Source organism: Salvia splendens, chromosome 10 (assembly GCF_004379255.2).
Source record: "Salvia splendens isolate huo1 chromosome 10, SspV2, whole genome shotgun sequence".
In the NCBI taxonomy this organism is placed as follows: Eukaryota; Viridiplantae; Streptophyta; class Magnoliopsida; order Lamiales; family Lamiaceae; genus Salvia; species Salvia splendens.
Genome location: NC_056041.1, coordinates 18,879,721 through 18,895,089, shown reverse-complemented (window position 1 = coordinate 18,895,089; position 15,369 = coordinate 18,879,721). Strand labels below are relative to the sequence as shown.

General features: G+C 35.9%; 3 protein-coding genes across 4 annotated transcripts; 2 read left to right on the top strand and 1 right to left on the bottom strand.

The window, feature by feature from the left end:
• The first annotated feature begins 20 nt into the window (after window positions 1-20).
• Window positions 21-2,810, top strand: LOC121753120 (laccase-17-like). Its single transcript, XM_042148301.1, has 6 exons — window positions 21-155; window positions 242-393; window positions 495-739; window positions 1,082-1,210; window positions 1,282-2,241; window positions 2,453-2,810. The coding sequence occupies exons 1-6, from the start codon at window positions 57-59 to the stop codon at window positions 2,581-2,583; spliced, it is 1,716 nt and encodes a 571-aa protein (XP_042004235.1). The 5' UTR covers window positions 21-56; the 3' UTR covers window positions 2,584-2,810.
• Window positions 2,811-5,322: 2,512 nt separating this feature from the next.
• On the top strand, window positions 5,323-8,023 carry LOC121752326 (phosphatidylglycerophosphate phosphatase PTPMT2-like). Its single transcript, XM_042147330.1, has 6 exons — window positions 5,323-5,865; window positions 6,285-6,407; window positions 6,988-7,081; window positions 7,197-7,279; window positions 7,360-7,449; window positions 7,577-8,023. The coding sequence occupies exons 1-6, from the start codon at window positions 5,641-5,643 to the stop codon at window positions 7,835-7,837; spliced, it is 876 nt and encodes a 291-aa protein (XP_042003264.1). The 5' UTR covers window positions 5,323-5,640; the 3' UTR covers window positions 7,838-8,023.
• Window positions 8,024-10,658: 2,635 nt separating this feature from the next.
• Window positions 10,659-14,985, bottom strand: LOC121751322 (NAC domain-containing protein 75-like). Of its 2 annotated transcripts, none has more exons than XM_042146043.1 (7): window positions 14,888-14,985; window positions 14,395-14,548; window positions 14,140-14,317; window positions 13,450-14,021; window positions 12,866-13,111; window positions 12,273-12,380; window positions 10,659-11,169 (listed from the first exon to the last, which is right to left on the bottom strand). In XM_042146043.1, the coding sequence occupies exons 2-7, from the start codon at window positions 14,509-14,511 to the stop codon at window positions 11,080-11,082; spliced, it is 1,311 nt and encodes a 436-aa protein (XP_042001977.1). In that variant the 5' UTR covers window positions 14,512-14,548; window positions 14,888-14,985; the 3' UTR covers window positions 10,659-11,079. The 2 variants fall into 2 exon arrangements, with proteins under 2 accessions (XP_042001977.1, XP_042001976.1); XM_042146042.1 differs by having other exon boundaries at window positions 14,802-14,940.
• Between the last annotated feature and the right edge of the window lie 384 nt (window positions 14,986-15,369).

The window sequence follows — 15,369 nt, the reverse complement described above, 5'->3', positions numbered from 1 at the left end:
CAGTAGGCAGAAACAAACAATCATCCTCCACACTCACTTTTTCAAGAAAAGAAAAAATGGGTGACTCTCAATTACTTGCATTGTTTTCTGTATTCATGGCATTATGCCTTCTTCCTCACTATGCACTAGCCATGACCAGGCGCTACGACTTCAATGTTAGTACTCTTTTACCAAGATGTAGTAGTTGTTTTTTTAGCATGTCTTGTTTCAATTAGTGGTTGATATCTTTTAACTCTTTCAGATCAAGATGCAAAACGTGACGCGATTGTGCCACACGAAGAGCATTGTGACCGTGAACGGGAAATTCCCAGGACCTCCTGTAGTAGCAAGAGAGGGCGATCGCTTACTCATAAAAGTCACCAATCACGTCCCTAACAATATCACCATCCACTGGTATGCGCAAATAACTAAGTCAAAATATTCGTTTGCTAAGGTAGATAACTCATGTCCTATATTATGTTCTTATCATGTTTTGTCTTATCGATCTGTGATAGGCATGGAATTAGGCAACTCCGGAGTGGATGGGCAGATGGGCCGGCATATATCACACAATGCCCCATACAAACCGGACAAAGCTATGTCTACAATTTCACCATAGTTGGGCAAAGAGGAACCCTTTTTTGGCATGCACATATTTCTTGGCTTAGATCTACTCTTTATGGCCCTATCATCATCCTCCCAAAGAAAAATGTCAACTATCCATTCCAAAAACCTTACAAGGAAGTCCCCATCATATTTGGTAAAATTTCATTTTTATCATAGTAAATTCTTACTCCCTCCGTCCCAGAAAGTTTATTACATTTTACCATTTACATTCATCCCAAAAAATTTGTCACATTCCACTTTTTAACATGTTTTGTAGTGGAACTCATGTTCCATTAATTCATTCTCACTCACATTTTATCATAAAACTAATATAAAAGTAGGACACGTTCTATTAACTTTTTCAACTCACTCTCCACATTACATTTCTTAAAACCCATGCTTGGTCAAAGTGTGATAAAATTTATGAGACGCTAACGGAGGGAGTACTTCTGATTTAAACTAGATGCATGTTACAACATAAATGATATTTATACAGGAGAATGGTTCAATGCTGACCCTGAAGCCATAATAAAGCAAGCTCTAGCCACCGGCGGCGGCCCCAACGTCTCGGACGCCTACACCATCAACGGCCTCCCGGGGCCGTTGTACAACTGTTCCGCCAAAGGTAAACACCAAAAACCTGGAAAATCACACTGAAAATTAATATTCTCAATTAATTCCTCAAGAATTAAACAGATACATTCAAATTGAGGGTGAAGGCAGGCAAGACCTACCTCCTCCGCATAATCAACGCTGCACTCAACGACGAGCTCTTCTTCAGCATCGCCAACCACACCCTCACCGTTGTCGACGCCGACGCAGTCTACGTCAAGCCCTTCCAAACCTCCACCCTCCTCATCACACCCGGCCAGACCACCAACGTCCTCCTCCACACCAAACCACGCTTCCCCGGCGCCACTTTCCTCATGACCGCCCGCCCCTACGTCACCGGCCCCGGCACCTTCGACAACTCCACTGTCGCCGCAATCTTAGAATACAAAACCCCATCCCCCCTCCACATAAAAAACCTCCCCCTCCACAAACCCCATCTCCCTTCCCTCAACGACACCTCCTTCGCCACCGCCTTCGCAGGAAAGCTCCGCAGCCTGGCCAGCCCGGAGTTCCCCGCGAAGGTGCCGCGGGAGGTGGAGAGGCGGTTCTTCTTCACGGTGGGGCTAGGCACGAGGCCGTGCCACCGGAAGAACGCCACGTGTCAGGGGCCGAACGGGACCAGATTCGCGGCGTCGGTTAGCAACGTGAGCTTCGTGCTGCCGTCGAAGGCCCTCCTGGGGGCCCACTTCGCGGGCCGGTCGAGCGGGGTGTACAGCCCGGATTTCCCGGTCAGCCCGCTCCGGTGGTTCAACTACACGGGCAGCCCGCCGAACAACACGGCGGTCGGGAACGGCACGAAGCTGGTGGTGCTGGCGTTCAACACGAGCGTGGAGGTGGTGTTGCAGGATACGAGCATTCTTGGAGCGGAGAGCCATCCCCTCCATCTCCATGGATTCAATTTTTTTGTGGTGGGGCAGGGTTTTGGGAACTATGACCCGAATAGTGATCCGAATGGATTCAATCTGGTCGACCCGGTTGAGAGGAATACGGTTGGTGTGCCCGCGGGTGGATGGGTTGCCATTAGGTTTTTGGCTGATAATCCAGGTTGGTAACATTTGATTCGACACAATTTTTAATGTATAATTGATAAAGTAAAAAAGAAATAGAAAGAAAACGAAGTATTGTTCATAGATAATGGGTCCCACCTATTTAGAAAAAAAAACTTTCCAAAATTAGAAATTTCACACTTTTCATGAACGGTCTATATAAAAAGATGAAAAAGAATGATAATGAATGGGTGCATTTGTCGATTCAGGTGTGTGGTTCATGCATTGTCATCTTGAGGTTCACACGAGTTGGGGTTTGAAGATGGCGTGGCTTGTTTTGGATGGGAAGCTTCCAAATCAAAAGCTCCTTCCTCCGCCGTCGGATCTTCCGAAATGCTGATCTTCTTCGTTTGGTTTTCATCTTCCTAGCTCTTGTTTTTGTTTTTGTTTTTTGTTTTTGATCTGATTGACTTTGTTTTCTTCAAATTTTGTGGTGTTAATTGATTGCATTTTTGTGTTCTTTATCACCTTTTATTTTTTGAGTTTTGAACAATTAAGATTACACGCCACTGTACTGTGTAGTCTTATGTAATGGTGTATGTTGCAATAAAGTAAAAACTTGATGTACTTCAGTTACTTATTCAGCTTTGGACATAACAAATCTTTTTTAATCTAGTTCTATATTATTATTAAAATGATTCTTGGTACTTGCACTGTTATTAAAACTCATGCATTATTTATAAGCTATTCCAATGTGGACCACACAAATGTACTTAACACTATAAAATTAACTCATTATCCACTTAATAAATTAGTAGTTTTATGAAGGGAGTTGATATTCTAACGTCTCCCTATTTGACGAATTATGAGTACAAAAGGTTAATGATATAAATTATGGACAATCCAAAATGAGAAAATGGCATTTTAAATAATGAACAAAGGAATAACACTAATCAACTATCCATAAAAATAAAAAATCTAATGATTACTATTGAAAAGAAAATTTGTTAGAAGTATTAAAATACGAAGAAAGAAATAAAAAGTTCTAAATACATTTTAAATAAATGACATTTTAAATAATGGACAAAAGAATAACACTAATCAACTATCCATAAAAATAAAAAAATCTAACGATTACTATTGAAAAGAAAATTTGTTAGAAGTATTAAAATACGAAGAAAGAAATAAAAAAAATTTACTATAAAATTAACAAACATGCATTACATAGAGCTATATACTACTGTCGTCCTTGAAATATATAAACTTTTGAAATGACATGAATTTTAGTGTATAATTGGTAAAGTAAGAGAAAAAAATAAGAAAGATTGAAAAAAAATTAAACAAAAAATAAGAGAGATAAAGACTAAAAAGTAAAAATAATGTTAGTGGATTGTAGATGTACAAGTTCAATGAACTTCCATGGAGGTATGCTTTTACGAGGTACCTCAAATATGCAAATAATATTCAATAGATAGTCTTTGTAGTTTATTCAAAAAAGAAAGGATCACATGTATTACTATTAACTAAAATTACTACAGTGCTCTTTATTTTACTACTCTCGTTACTTTTTGTGCCCCCTTGTTTTTAATTGTATCTGTAGCTCCTACTATATTGTAAATTATTCCAAAATTACCAATAAAGTAAAGAACGATTTACTCTTTACTGCATAAAATATACATGCAACTTTTCATGATAATAGAAGAACTATAATTTGGTCTCTAGTTTTAATATAAGATGTGGGTTTTTTTTATCATTTTTATTATGATACTACAAATTTTCATTGTATATGCATTAATTTGTACTTTCGTGACAAAATATCACAATTTAATTGATTCGTAACCAATCACTAAACTTTCATATCTCAATCAATATCACTGTCACAATTCTTTTTATAGCTGACATTAATCCTTTTTCATTTCTCTTCAAATTGGTACTCTGTTTTAGAATAAATAGAAAAACTAGAAACAACCAAGCAAAATCACAAAATTTAGTCGCTTCGTGACCAATCACTAACCTTTGCTATAGCCGTCGATACCCATGTCACTATCCTTTTTATGGTTCTACACTATTCAATTTCATTTTTTGTTAAATTTCTATTTTATAATAAATGGATTTAATCGGAATTGCCTTGTACTAGTACATATTTCAGAACTTCACATTTCAAATAAGATTGAAATTATTAATTTTTAAAAAAACATATCGAATTAAATATTAATACTTTTATAAAGAATCTAACAATTAAAATCCTAACTGCATATGTTTGAATAAAAAATATATCATTAAGACGTCGTTATATTTCTCACAAAACTACTTTTCATTTGATAATAAATTCGTTGTAAACTAGCATATATTTTCCACTAAAGACATATGCGCATATCACTTTACAGTGCAAAATATAATAAAGACATATGCGCATATATTTTAAAACAAATCAATTCTAATGTAACAATACTTCATCCATCTTATAAATTTTGGACACGAATTTTAAAAAATATAATAAAAAGTTATTTAAAAAAATTAGTGAAATGTGCTTCTTATTTTTATATACTAGTTTTATACTACTAAAATATAGGTGAAAATGAATTAGTGGAATATGTACAAAAATATAGTAAAAAATAAAATGTGACAAATTTAATGGGACATAAGAAAATGGAAAAATGTCAAAGTTTCTGGGATGAAGTATAATAGAATATAGTTAGATTTCTCATAACATTATCTTAAATTTAATATAGTGGTATAGATTTTATTTGTAAGTAAATAATTTAAATTGATAAATTAATATTAATAATAGTTTAAAGATTTTTTTAGGATAAAGAAAATAATTAGCTTTAAATCTTTATTTAGTTGCTACATGGAGTATATTTTACGTCTTTCACTTATACCCTTTTAATTTGAAAATTGATATATCGGTCATGATCCTATCAACATGTTGAACTCATCTTAGAGTTATATTGCAAAAATAATCTAAAATATATGTTATGTTATTATCATTGTTCATTCATCTTCTCTACTCCTATTTAACGATTATTATTAGTATCACCTTTCATAATACTCCACATTAATCATTATAATTAATTTGGTAATATATATTTAATCAATTTTCAAAGGGATATAGTGGATTTGTTTATGAACAACAAAATAGCGTATCTCATCTCCCCCAAATTCCTCATTTGACTTTCATTCCTCTCTCTTTATCATTATCCACTTCTTCTACTGGATTCCACATTCTTCGTTTCTCTCCTCACCCGATCATTCAAATTCCCACTACTCTCGCCTTCGATCATGTCATTTTCACTCATTTTCCCAAATTATCACTAATTTGCTATACCTGAATTCCTTCACCAATTTCATCCTTCCGATCGATTTAACTTTCTCCGATTGATGGCCACAGTTAGTAGGTTCTACCAATTGTGACTCTGGGATCCGTGTTTCCCCCAATTCTCTGCAATTTTATATTATGTTGATCTCGATGAAAATCGAGGAGCTCGATGATGGCGCGGAGAGTATTATAGAGAGCAAGCACACCAGTTACAGCGAAGCGAGGCTGATCGCTGTTAGGGTTGACGCAAAAAGGGATTTAGTCGGAGCTGGGGCTCGCATCCTGTTCTATCCAACCCTTTTGTACAACGTTTTCCGCAACAAAATTCAAGCCGAGTTCCGGTGGTGGGATCAAATCGATCAGGTGTGGCTTTCTGGATCAAATTCATGATACTACTATTTATTTATTTCCTTGATAATGTCTTTTAGTTTGCTTGTATGGTTGTGGATAATTATTCCGTTCAATTTAGTTTTTCATTTACATTTTTCATTTTTAATTTTATTTCCCCCTTTTTGAGTTCAGCTTTATTGCCTTGCTCGCTAGTCATAGGATTCGTGTGGATTGGGATTTATGAAAATGCATGCTAATCAACCAAAGAAAACTATACTTTTTAGAGGAGTTATTGAGTATGTTTTCCTATTTCATCAATTCTTTGTGACGATACTTGTTAAACTGATCTTGATTCATTTATTGGTGATTTGTTTTGCATTTGCTTTCCCATGCAACTTGGTTCATGTAATACATAGTATACCTTATGTATTGGCTTTTGTGTTGAAAATTAGTATCTACTGCTTGGTGCTGTTCCATTTCCGAAGGATGTACCTCGTTTGAAGCATCTCGGAGTTGGCGGTGTAATTACACTGAATGAGCCCTACGAGACTCTGGTCCCGACATCTTTGTACTATGTAAGTGGTTTCTGAATGGCGTTTGTGTTTGTCAGTTTCCGGGATTGATGAATCGGGGGTTGCAATTACACGTCTTATGTATGCTCATTCTTCCGTGGTTCTGATCGTAATAACGACCATATGCAGTTTGTATGAGGTCTTTCTTAAAATTGGTTGGGCGGTGAGGTGGTGAAGGCTAGATTATCTAAAATCCTTGTGTAATTCAAATCTATTGTTAGCAACTGTTGGAGTAGTCTGATCTGGTTGGCCTTGATTTGGCATGTCATGTTATATAATGCTTGTGGACTTTATAAATCGTTTTCTTCAACAGTGTGTTTATAAGAAATGAAATTTTCTCTTGCACCCTAAGACAATGATCGATCCCAGTTAAGTTCAAAGATCACGCATTGCTTGGGGTTTATATCTGGCTTTTAGATACTTTTGATTTTTATGAATAAATGTAGAAATTGTTCTTCTATGACGATGTTAACAATTGAGGCATGACCACCGTCGTAATGGTAATGTAAATGAGCTTATGGGTAAAACTTCAATTTCTTGTCAGTACTTATCTAAATTATTTCACTGTTCTGTTATTTTTCAGGCTAATGGGATAGATCATCTTGTCATCCCTACTAGGGATTATCTCTTTGCTCCTTCTGTTGGGGATATTAACCGTGCAGTGGATTTCATTCACAGTGCGTAATTCCCTCAATTCTTTCCTATGCTATGTTGTGTCAAGTGCACGATAGTGTGAAGTTTTTCAGCAGTTGCATCTGGATTTTACGAGTTTTTAATAACTCCCAATTGCAGGAAATTCTTTGAGTGGTCAAACAACATACGTCCATTGCAAAGCTGGGCGAGGAAGGAGCACAACCATTGTTCTCTGTTATCTGGTTCATTCAGTTTTACTTTTTCAAACAAAAAAACTTCTAGAAGTTAATCTGGAGACTAAGACAGTATCCATGATATTCAGGTTCGATATAAGCATATGACACCCACTGCTGCACTTGAATACGTTCGTTCTAGAAGACCCAGGGTGCTATTAGCTCCAATCCAATGGAAGGTATGGAGACTACTACGCCAAAGATGCAACTGCATTTTGGGTCCCTTAACTTTTGTTCATGATCTTGTCTATTTGATAGTGTGCTTTCATGATTTCTGAACTAAAATGCCATTGTATTTCTTCTCAGGCAGTTCTAGAATATCAGCAGCAATGCATGGCTTCAAAAACGGTCTGCACATCTGGGGATGCCGTGTTAATAACAAAAGCTGATCTTGAAGGGTACAACAGTCCTTGCAACGACAACTCTGGCAAGGAGCTTGCTGTCGTGTGTAGAAGGCCGAACACAAGTCCGATGATGGCCAAGTTGTCATGCCTTTTCGCATCTCTGAGGGTTTCGGGCAATTATGGACCTGTAATGAGACAGCTGACTGAGGCGCGTGCTTGCTGAATTTTACCCTTTCCCGAGCAGCTTGCCTGCGCAGACAAGTGTAAGTTAATCCTGTGTTTCCCAAGTAGATCACGATAAAATAAAAAGGGTCATGACTCGGAGAAGAATACTTTCAACATTGTATATATTGTTGGATTTGCTTCTGTATATATGTATATCAGATCGAGTTGAGTTGAGTTGAGTCAATACATTGCTAAGCTAACCTCTCGCCTCTCAACACCGAGCGAGTTTCATCTCCTTGTTTTCTTTAGTTTGAGTTCCTATGGCAAATTTGGTACTCCCTCCGTCCCAAGGAAGATGACCCCTTCCTTGGGCGGCACGGAATTTTATATAACTTTATTTTGTGTGTTAATTGGGGGAGTAAAGTAAGAAAGATGAAATAAAGTAGAGATAAATGAATTTTCATTTTTAGTAACGTAGTCATCTTGGTTAGGACAAACTAAAAAGAAAAGTAGGTCATCTTTAGTTGGAAGGAGGGAGTACATACTTAGACCTGGACTCGGTTACCATTGTAAGTAGTAAGTAGTTTTAGTAATATATCAATACATTTAGAAGCATCTAAATCTTTCCAAAAAGGCGAAAGAAATGAATATAAGCTTTACAGAATGAACAGGCCAACATAAATATGACTTATTCTTCCATTGTTTCTCTCCTTTTCTATTTCATGTGGAAAGTGACACTTCTCTCACCTTACTAACACTTATTACTACGCCATCAAATTTTTTCTTTCTTCAATTGTACTGTTTGGCTAAAATTCGTAGTACCAGAATCTTTCAAATTCGATTCTTATATCTTGGTCTGGAAAAGATATTCGGACATCAACTTGCATCATCTCTTTTTCCGTATACGAGAATATTTTCACTTGGAATATAAGTATGTGGTTATTTTCAGAGCAAAATTTAGATTAAATACCCTGACAAATTTTTACATAAAGCAACAAATATCATCGTAATTATAATAACTTAAAATAATAGAGATAAAAATAAAGAAAAATGAAGAAAAAACAAATATGCATTGGATGCTACTTTGGAAGGTAACTTTGCAATGCTAATGACTGAGGTACACTCCAAAGCTTATATATACATAATACACACATAAATGGGAATTGCAATTTGCATAAGAAATGAGAATTAAGGTAAACGACTGTATCAGCGAGTGGGGAGATTCTGGGTGTGATTTAAAAATGTATAAAGCCCCACAAAATCTTGTGCTTAACATGGTATAATTAATAAATAATGAGATATAAAAGATTGATGTTCACCAAATCAGACATCTTTATCCCTTTAGAAACTACAATGGTCTCCTTGCTTTTCCTACCTACATGCAATCAAAAACATTATATACATAGATGATACATTTAACACGCAGTCTCTCTCTATCTCGTTAAGTAAAGCATATCTAGAAGAAGCAATTTGCAGCAAAAGCTCGAATCTGGAATAGAATAACTAAAGTAGATTTAAAGAGCACACAAAAATGAAATTAACCGGTTTTGTGCAATAAAATACTACATGTATAAATGAGATCTAGCTATAATAATTTTGTCACTAGGTTGCCTTATCAATCTCATGTCCAAGGCATCTTGTAAAGACAGTAAAGGGCCACTACCTAATTCAAACACAGCTATCCACATCTATATACCCACTCCTTCCCATAGAAATACTAACACATATTTTGGGAGGATATAATACTCCCTCCGCCCCACTCTAAGTGGAGTATTTGTAATCAGCACAAGATTTTATTTAATGTTGTGTTGTGAGTAAAGTAAAGAAAATAAAGTAAAAGAGGGATATGTTTATATATTTAGAAATGTGTTTAAAGTAGAAAATGTGTCACTTAGAGTGGGACGGAGGAAGTATATAATTAGTAAAGTAGAAGATCAATATAGAAAAAAATTTATTAAAGTATTGTTAGTAGAAAATGAGACCCACCTCATTAGAACATTTTTTTACCAAAAATAGGAATATACTCCCTTTGACCCATTAAAAATGAAACATTTTCCTTTTTTGATTGTCTCATTATAAACGAAACGTTTCCTAAAACGGAAACAACTTTATCTTTATTTTTTCACCTATTTTACTTTACTCTCTCTTTATTAACTCACAAAATAACACTACATAAAATCACGTACTGATTCTCAAATGTTTCATATTTAATGGGACGGAGGGAGTATATTTTTATAAGACGACGAACCAAAATGATAAACGTAATCTAATTTTATGAGATAGAGGAAGTATTATTTTTAGCGATGCCGATCATTATTCCCTTCTATTAGGCTAAATAATAAGGTTGCTCTACAGTGAAAGAAGGCATATTATAGAACAAATTTATTTTCTTTCATTCTCGAAACGTATGAAATATTTTTTTTAGTATGTCCCTAAAAAAGTACTTCCTCCGTCCTATAAATAGATGTCACACTTTCCTTTTTAGTTTGTCCCATAAAAAATGTCGCATTCCTTTTTTTTGGAAAGAAACTCTCTTATATTAATATAAATATACTATTTTCTCTCTCCACCTAGCACACAAAACAACAACTCTTAAAATCCGATGTCATTCCCCAAGTATACAATCTATTATGAGATGGAGGGAGTATGAACTTCTTATATTTGAAAATTCAACTACACTAGTAATAATTTGGACCTCACTCTCCACTGTACATATATACAAAGATAGAATTGAACTTCAATTTTGAAGAATTTCAGATGCAAAAATATTTCATCTCATTTTACATTTAGAACAAATAAGGGCTAAATGTTTATAATAAACTACCACGGTCAATATGCTTAGATATTTTCAGTTAAATGCATGTAAAATATAAACACAGTTTACATTTGAATTTCCAATATTGTGCTTTAGTATCTATAATTCTTTGGGGTAACACAATTGACAAAATTTATACTAAAAAAAAGTGAACTTAAAATGAACAAATAAAAACAAGGAATAAACATATGGAGTAGTATGTATAAAGACGGTATAGCAATGATGATGGTGATGATTTTCATGCAGCAAGAATTTTATCGCTTTCGACGTCGGTGATGATTCTCTCTCTCTTCTCTTTGTGTGTTTGTGAGTAGAGAGCCTGCCTTTTCCTTTAATTTTTGTTTCTTTTTTCCTCTCTTTTGTTTCTTTTGCAACATGGGTTTTGTTTGAACAGTTAGTTCAGTTTGTGACTGCTGTGAAAAAGATAGGGAGAGGATAGTGGTCCCTGGCAGCACTTACATGTAATGATTTGTGGTTTTTTGTTTCTACCCATGATGATCCTGGTTGTCTGGCTCCGGCCAGAATGTCGAGTACTTCATCCATTCTGCTTCTTGTTGGTTCGCCATTGATGATTCCTGCAATCGTTATCGTATCAACACGATAAGATCATACAAAAAAACATAACCTACCAAATTTATAAGGAATGGAAACCCTAACTAGTGAATAAATTATGTATTGCAATTCTATGAACAAAAATGTCATTTTTATTCATAAAATTCTATCCCCAGATGAGTTATCTACCCTGCCAACATTCGTGAATATTCGAGTGTTATAAGAACACAATCCGTTAATACGAAATTATCTTGTCCTTATCTTATTGACACGGAAAGAAAAAATACATATGAACACCCATTTTAGTTTTTATGAATGTGGAACTTTACCAAATTTGATTTCAAGCAAGAAATTTTCATATAGTAATAACTGAAAAAACGGTTTCTTTGTTTTCCTAGGATACCACGAGCATAGGTGAAGAACCCTCAATCTCCTTTTCCCCCAACTTATTATAGTTATAGTAAATATTTAATTTTATGTGTAAAATATGTCTTCTGATTATATTCTAAAGTACATCTAACGATATAGCTTTTCTTGGTCTTTATTATATTCGTTCGTACTACTTCTACTAGTGTTAGGAAAAAATATTTCAGACTATAAACAAAAAGTGAGCTCCATTTAATCATTTTATATTTATGATAAAAAAAGGGGGGATTCTTGCCGCGGCTTCCGCCCTTGATGGCTTTCAGTTTCACACTTTGCTAAATGCACACAGCCAAGTAGTAAAAGAAAAATTTAGACACATTACAATTAGATTAATTTCACCAAATTGCTTCTTTATTAAAACGGAAAATTATCGACTGTGATTACAACTTTATTGAAGAGAAAGATGGTCATATTGGGGTGTGGAGATTATCTTAAAACTCTAGATTGGAAAGAAAAAGAAGATAAAGTGGAGGATGTGGGAAAAAAGAAAAAGAAAAGGCTTCTAGTATCTCTTTTCTTGTTTTTTAATCATAATATCAATTTTATTGGATGGAATAAAATAGAGTATATATAACCCTACAAATATAATTAGAGAAACAGATTTTCATATCTAAGTTTACCTTTTTCTTTTAAGTAGTTCTTAAATTGACACAGGAAGCATGGATTTTGAGAGTCAAAAAGGTGAAAATTGTAATATTACCTCTTTGGTGTCAGTTGAGGTGCATCCCATGATGAGTTCCTCCAATCCAGATGCAGACCTTCCCCCTAGTTTATGATGTTGTTGCTGCTGCTGCTGCTGCTGACGTCGCTGAAAAATATTATTATTATTATTATTATTATCATTATTATTATTATTATTATTATTATTTATTTTGTAACATACTCATGTATGTGATCATGCATTGTCTGATAAAAGATGAGAAACTCTCAACTCTAGTTTTATAAATAAACATGGAAGAGACTAACTAGGATTTCTGTTTTTTGAAGTTTTTTTATTTAAGCCATCATTGTCAGACACTGAATTGCATGGTTCATTATGCATGTTTGGTTTTTAGTAACATCTTTTATTGTTTCAAGATTTAATGTAGCTTGCACTCTTGTTTTAAAAAAAAAATTTAATGTTCAATACAAAAAATTAAATATACCATCCTCTACTTGACTGTTTATCTTTATCTATGATAAAAATGTAGAGTGGAAATTGTGGTCTCCTGAATTTTGTAGTGGAGAATGGAAACCGAAACAACATGCGTATTTATATAGACAATGAAGCACAATTTAGTTGGTAAGACGTACCTGGTAATTTTCGTTGGGGAGCATGATTCTGGGGACATGGAAGGGGTGATCTTGGTCGAGAATAATGGAGGTGTGGTGGAGCGGTGGAGGAGAGATGATGGTGGAGATGGACTGCGACGGCCGGCTTATGTGAAACGCGGTGGCAGCAATCTGCTGATGCTGGCTCACGTGATGCTGCGGGATGTCGCGGTCTTCGCACGTGCCGGCTCCTTCCCTTGCTATTGAAGCCTCCCCCATACTTCCAGTCTAATGATGCAAACATCTCATTTAATTTAAATTTATTTTAATACTATAAGAACATTTTATTTGGGGTTTTTGGTGGGTGAATTACTGGTTAAGTTTTTATTAGCGGGATGTTATTATCAAGAAAGTTTCGATATGATTATCATGCTTTTGGCACAAGCAATGAGAATGTGGGAATTAAGATGTTGTTTTCTTTGTATCATCAATTTTCAATACATAGAGAAGAATGTCAAAAGTTAATTTGACGTTGTTACGCATTGTAAAATTCAGTATGAAATAAATAAAAATTTATGACAAAACAAAATAACTGAAATAAAAAGAGATGTGATAAGGAAAGACACCTCATCAAACGATCTTCTGTAAGGGAGATAACCGAAGTGATCGGCTTTAAGCTGATGAATATCGATGCCGGTGTAAGCCGGGGCGGCGATGCTGATGGCGGCGGCGGCAGCTGCTGATACATCATCTGTAATTTGAGGGATCATTTCCTTAGAGGAAGAGCATCTCCCACTCTCTTTCCTTATGTCAGCGTCGGTGATGGCAATGGCGGGGGCGGGGGCTCTCTCCGTCCAGCTGCACTGGCGTGGCTGCGTCTGGTAGAAAATCTTGGAGACGACGAGCTCGCCTTCCCTCTCCTCCTCGTGCTGCCCTAAATGGTACTGATGCATCACCCAATTCGTCTTCTCCGGCTTCCGATTTTTACCGAAATTAGTATACAGCACCAGGATCTTCTTGCACCCCTCCTGCTTCCCGTTGAGCATCACAGGCCGCGTCTTCCCGGTCTTGTGCCACCGCGTCTCCCCGCCTTTCAAGTCGCACTCCGTCTGGATCTTCCTCCGCTTCCTGGTGCCGGTGGTGTACGCCTTCGACGGCCGGTGGAAAAAGTGCCTACTCAATCCATCTCTTGTCACTCCTGCACAACAATAAATAATAAAAATCAAAGTTAGGTTCAACAAATATATATATATATATATAGGGATGTATTAATATTGGTCGCAGATAAACAAAAACCCTAACACTGTAAAACGAACCAGGAAGTTTCTCAGGGTGAGTGTAGCAAATCCCATCTTCGCCCTCGATGGTGGGGATGAATTCATCGATCAAAGGATGAGATTTGGAGTGATTCCCTTCCACTTTGGCTTCGAGATGCTCGATAAGCTCCTGGTCGGTCGGGTCGAATTTCACTCCGGCCGGTAGACCCACCCAATCCTGACCCGACCCGATCAATTTATAACAAGATATGTATACATAAATTAAAAGAATAATTGCGGAATATATATCCATACCGGCTTGCCTTCGAGCTTGTGACCACAGCCAGGGCACTGTTTGGATCCGCACAATTGATGCTCTTCCAACTTCGCATCGATGAGATCCGAACTGCTCACCTGACTATTCTTATTCATCGCTCAACCAAACAGATCCTATCCTTGCTATATTATTCTGCACATCATATGTACCAACCTTAACGCCATCAATTGGTTTAATTTTTAAACAAAAAGAGGATTCAAGAATGATAGTACATGTATATAGATATAGTACTGCTGTGCATGATCAGGAATGAAATTAATCTACTTAAAAGAGAAAAATTCAATCTTTGAAGCAGGAATCTATTCTTATACAGAAAATTGAGAGAGATGAGAGGAAAGAGATACAAATATAAAAATGAGAAGGTTAGGAGAGGAGGTGCTTTAACCATGGAAAAACACCAGAATTTCCTTCAACTTTAACTGAACCAAGTTGTGAGGGAGAGATAAAGGAAAAGGCCCCTTATATTACTACCTTTAACTCTCTCTATCTCTGCTAATTTAAGCTAACCTGACCTTCTGTGTGTGTGTGTGTGTGTGAGAGAGAGAAAGAGAGAGAGAGAGAGAGAGAGAGAGAGAGAGAGAGAGAGAGAGAGAGAGAGAGAGAGAGAGAGAGAGAGAGAGAGAGAGAGAGAGAGAGAGAGTTTGGGATTTTGGATTCTGGTAGTAAATAAAGGTTACCTTATCTAAGGGGTGAGTCTCCTTGACTAGTAAAGCAAAAGTTGTTAAATTAGACCACACTCAAAAGCATTTAGCCAACCCAAACTCAAATTAATCTACCTATTTTTAATTTGTACTAATAGTATACATCTACATTAGATAATTTTATTATATTTTTAAATTTTACTGTAATAGAATACGGTAGTACTGTGGTAGTGTGACTTGATTTGCCATGGATTGAAAAAATTGAATGAAAAATTTGATTGAAAACAAAATTATTGGCGACGCTTTAGCAAT

What these genes read in the sequence shown, in the direction of transcription:
- LOC121753120 (XM_042148301.1), top strand. Translation starts at nt 57, where the DNA reads ATGGGTGACTCTCAATTACTTGCATTGTTTTCTGTATTCATGGCATTA. An exon ending in CCAGGCGCTACGACTTCAAT is followed by an intron (nt 156 to 241) that starts GTTAGTACTCTT and finishes TAACTCTTTCAG; the next exon opens with ATCAAGATGCAAAACGTGAC. An exon ending in AACAATATCACCATCCACTG is followed by an intron (nt 394 to 494) that starts GTATGCGCAAAT and finishes GATCTGTGATAG; the next exon opens with GCATGGAATTAGGCAACTCC.
- LOC121752326 (XM_042147330.1), top strand. Translation starts at nt 5,641, where the DNA reads ATGTTGATCTCGATGAAAATCGAGGAGCTCGATGATGGCGCGGAGAGT. An exon ending in GGTGGGATCAAATCGATCAG is followed by an intron (nt 5,866 to 6,284) that starts GTGTGGCTTTCT and finishes GTTGAAAATTAG; the next exon opens with TATCTACTGCTTGGTGCTGT. An exon ending in TAGCTCCAATCCAATGGAAG is followed by an intron (nt 7,450 to 7,576) that starts GTATGGAGACTA and finishes ATTTCTTCTCAG; the next exon opens with GCAGTTCTAGAATATCAGCA.
- LOC121751322 (XM_042146043.1), bottom strand. Translation starts at nt 14,511, where the DNA reads ATGAATAAGAATAGTCAGGTGAGCAGTTCGGATCTCATCGATGCGAAG. An exon ending in TCACCCTGAGAAACTTCCTG is followed by an intron (nt 14,022 to 14,139) that starts GTTCGTTTTACA and finishes ATTGTTGTGCAG; the next exon opens with GAGTGACAAGAGATGGATTG. An exon ending in CCTCAACTGACACCAAAGAG is followed by an intron (nt 11,170 to 12,272) that starts GTAATATTACAA and finishes TAACGATTGCAG; the next exon opens with GAATCATCAATGGCGAACCA.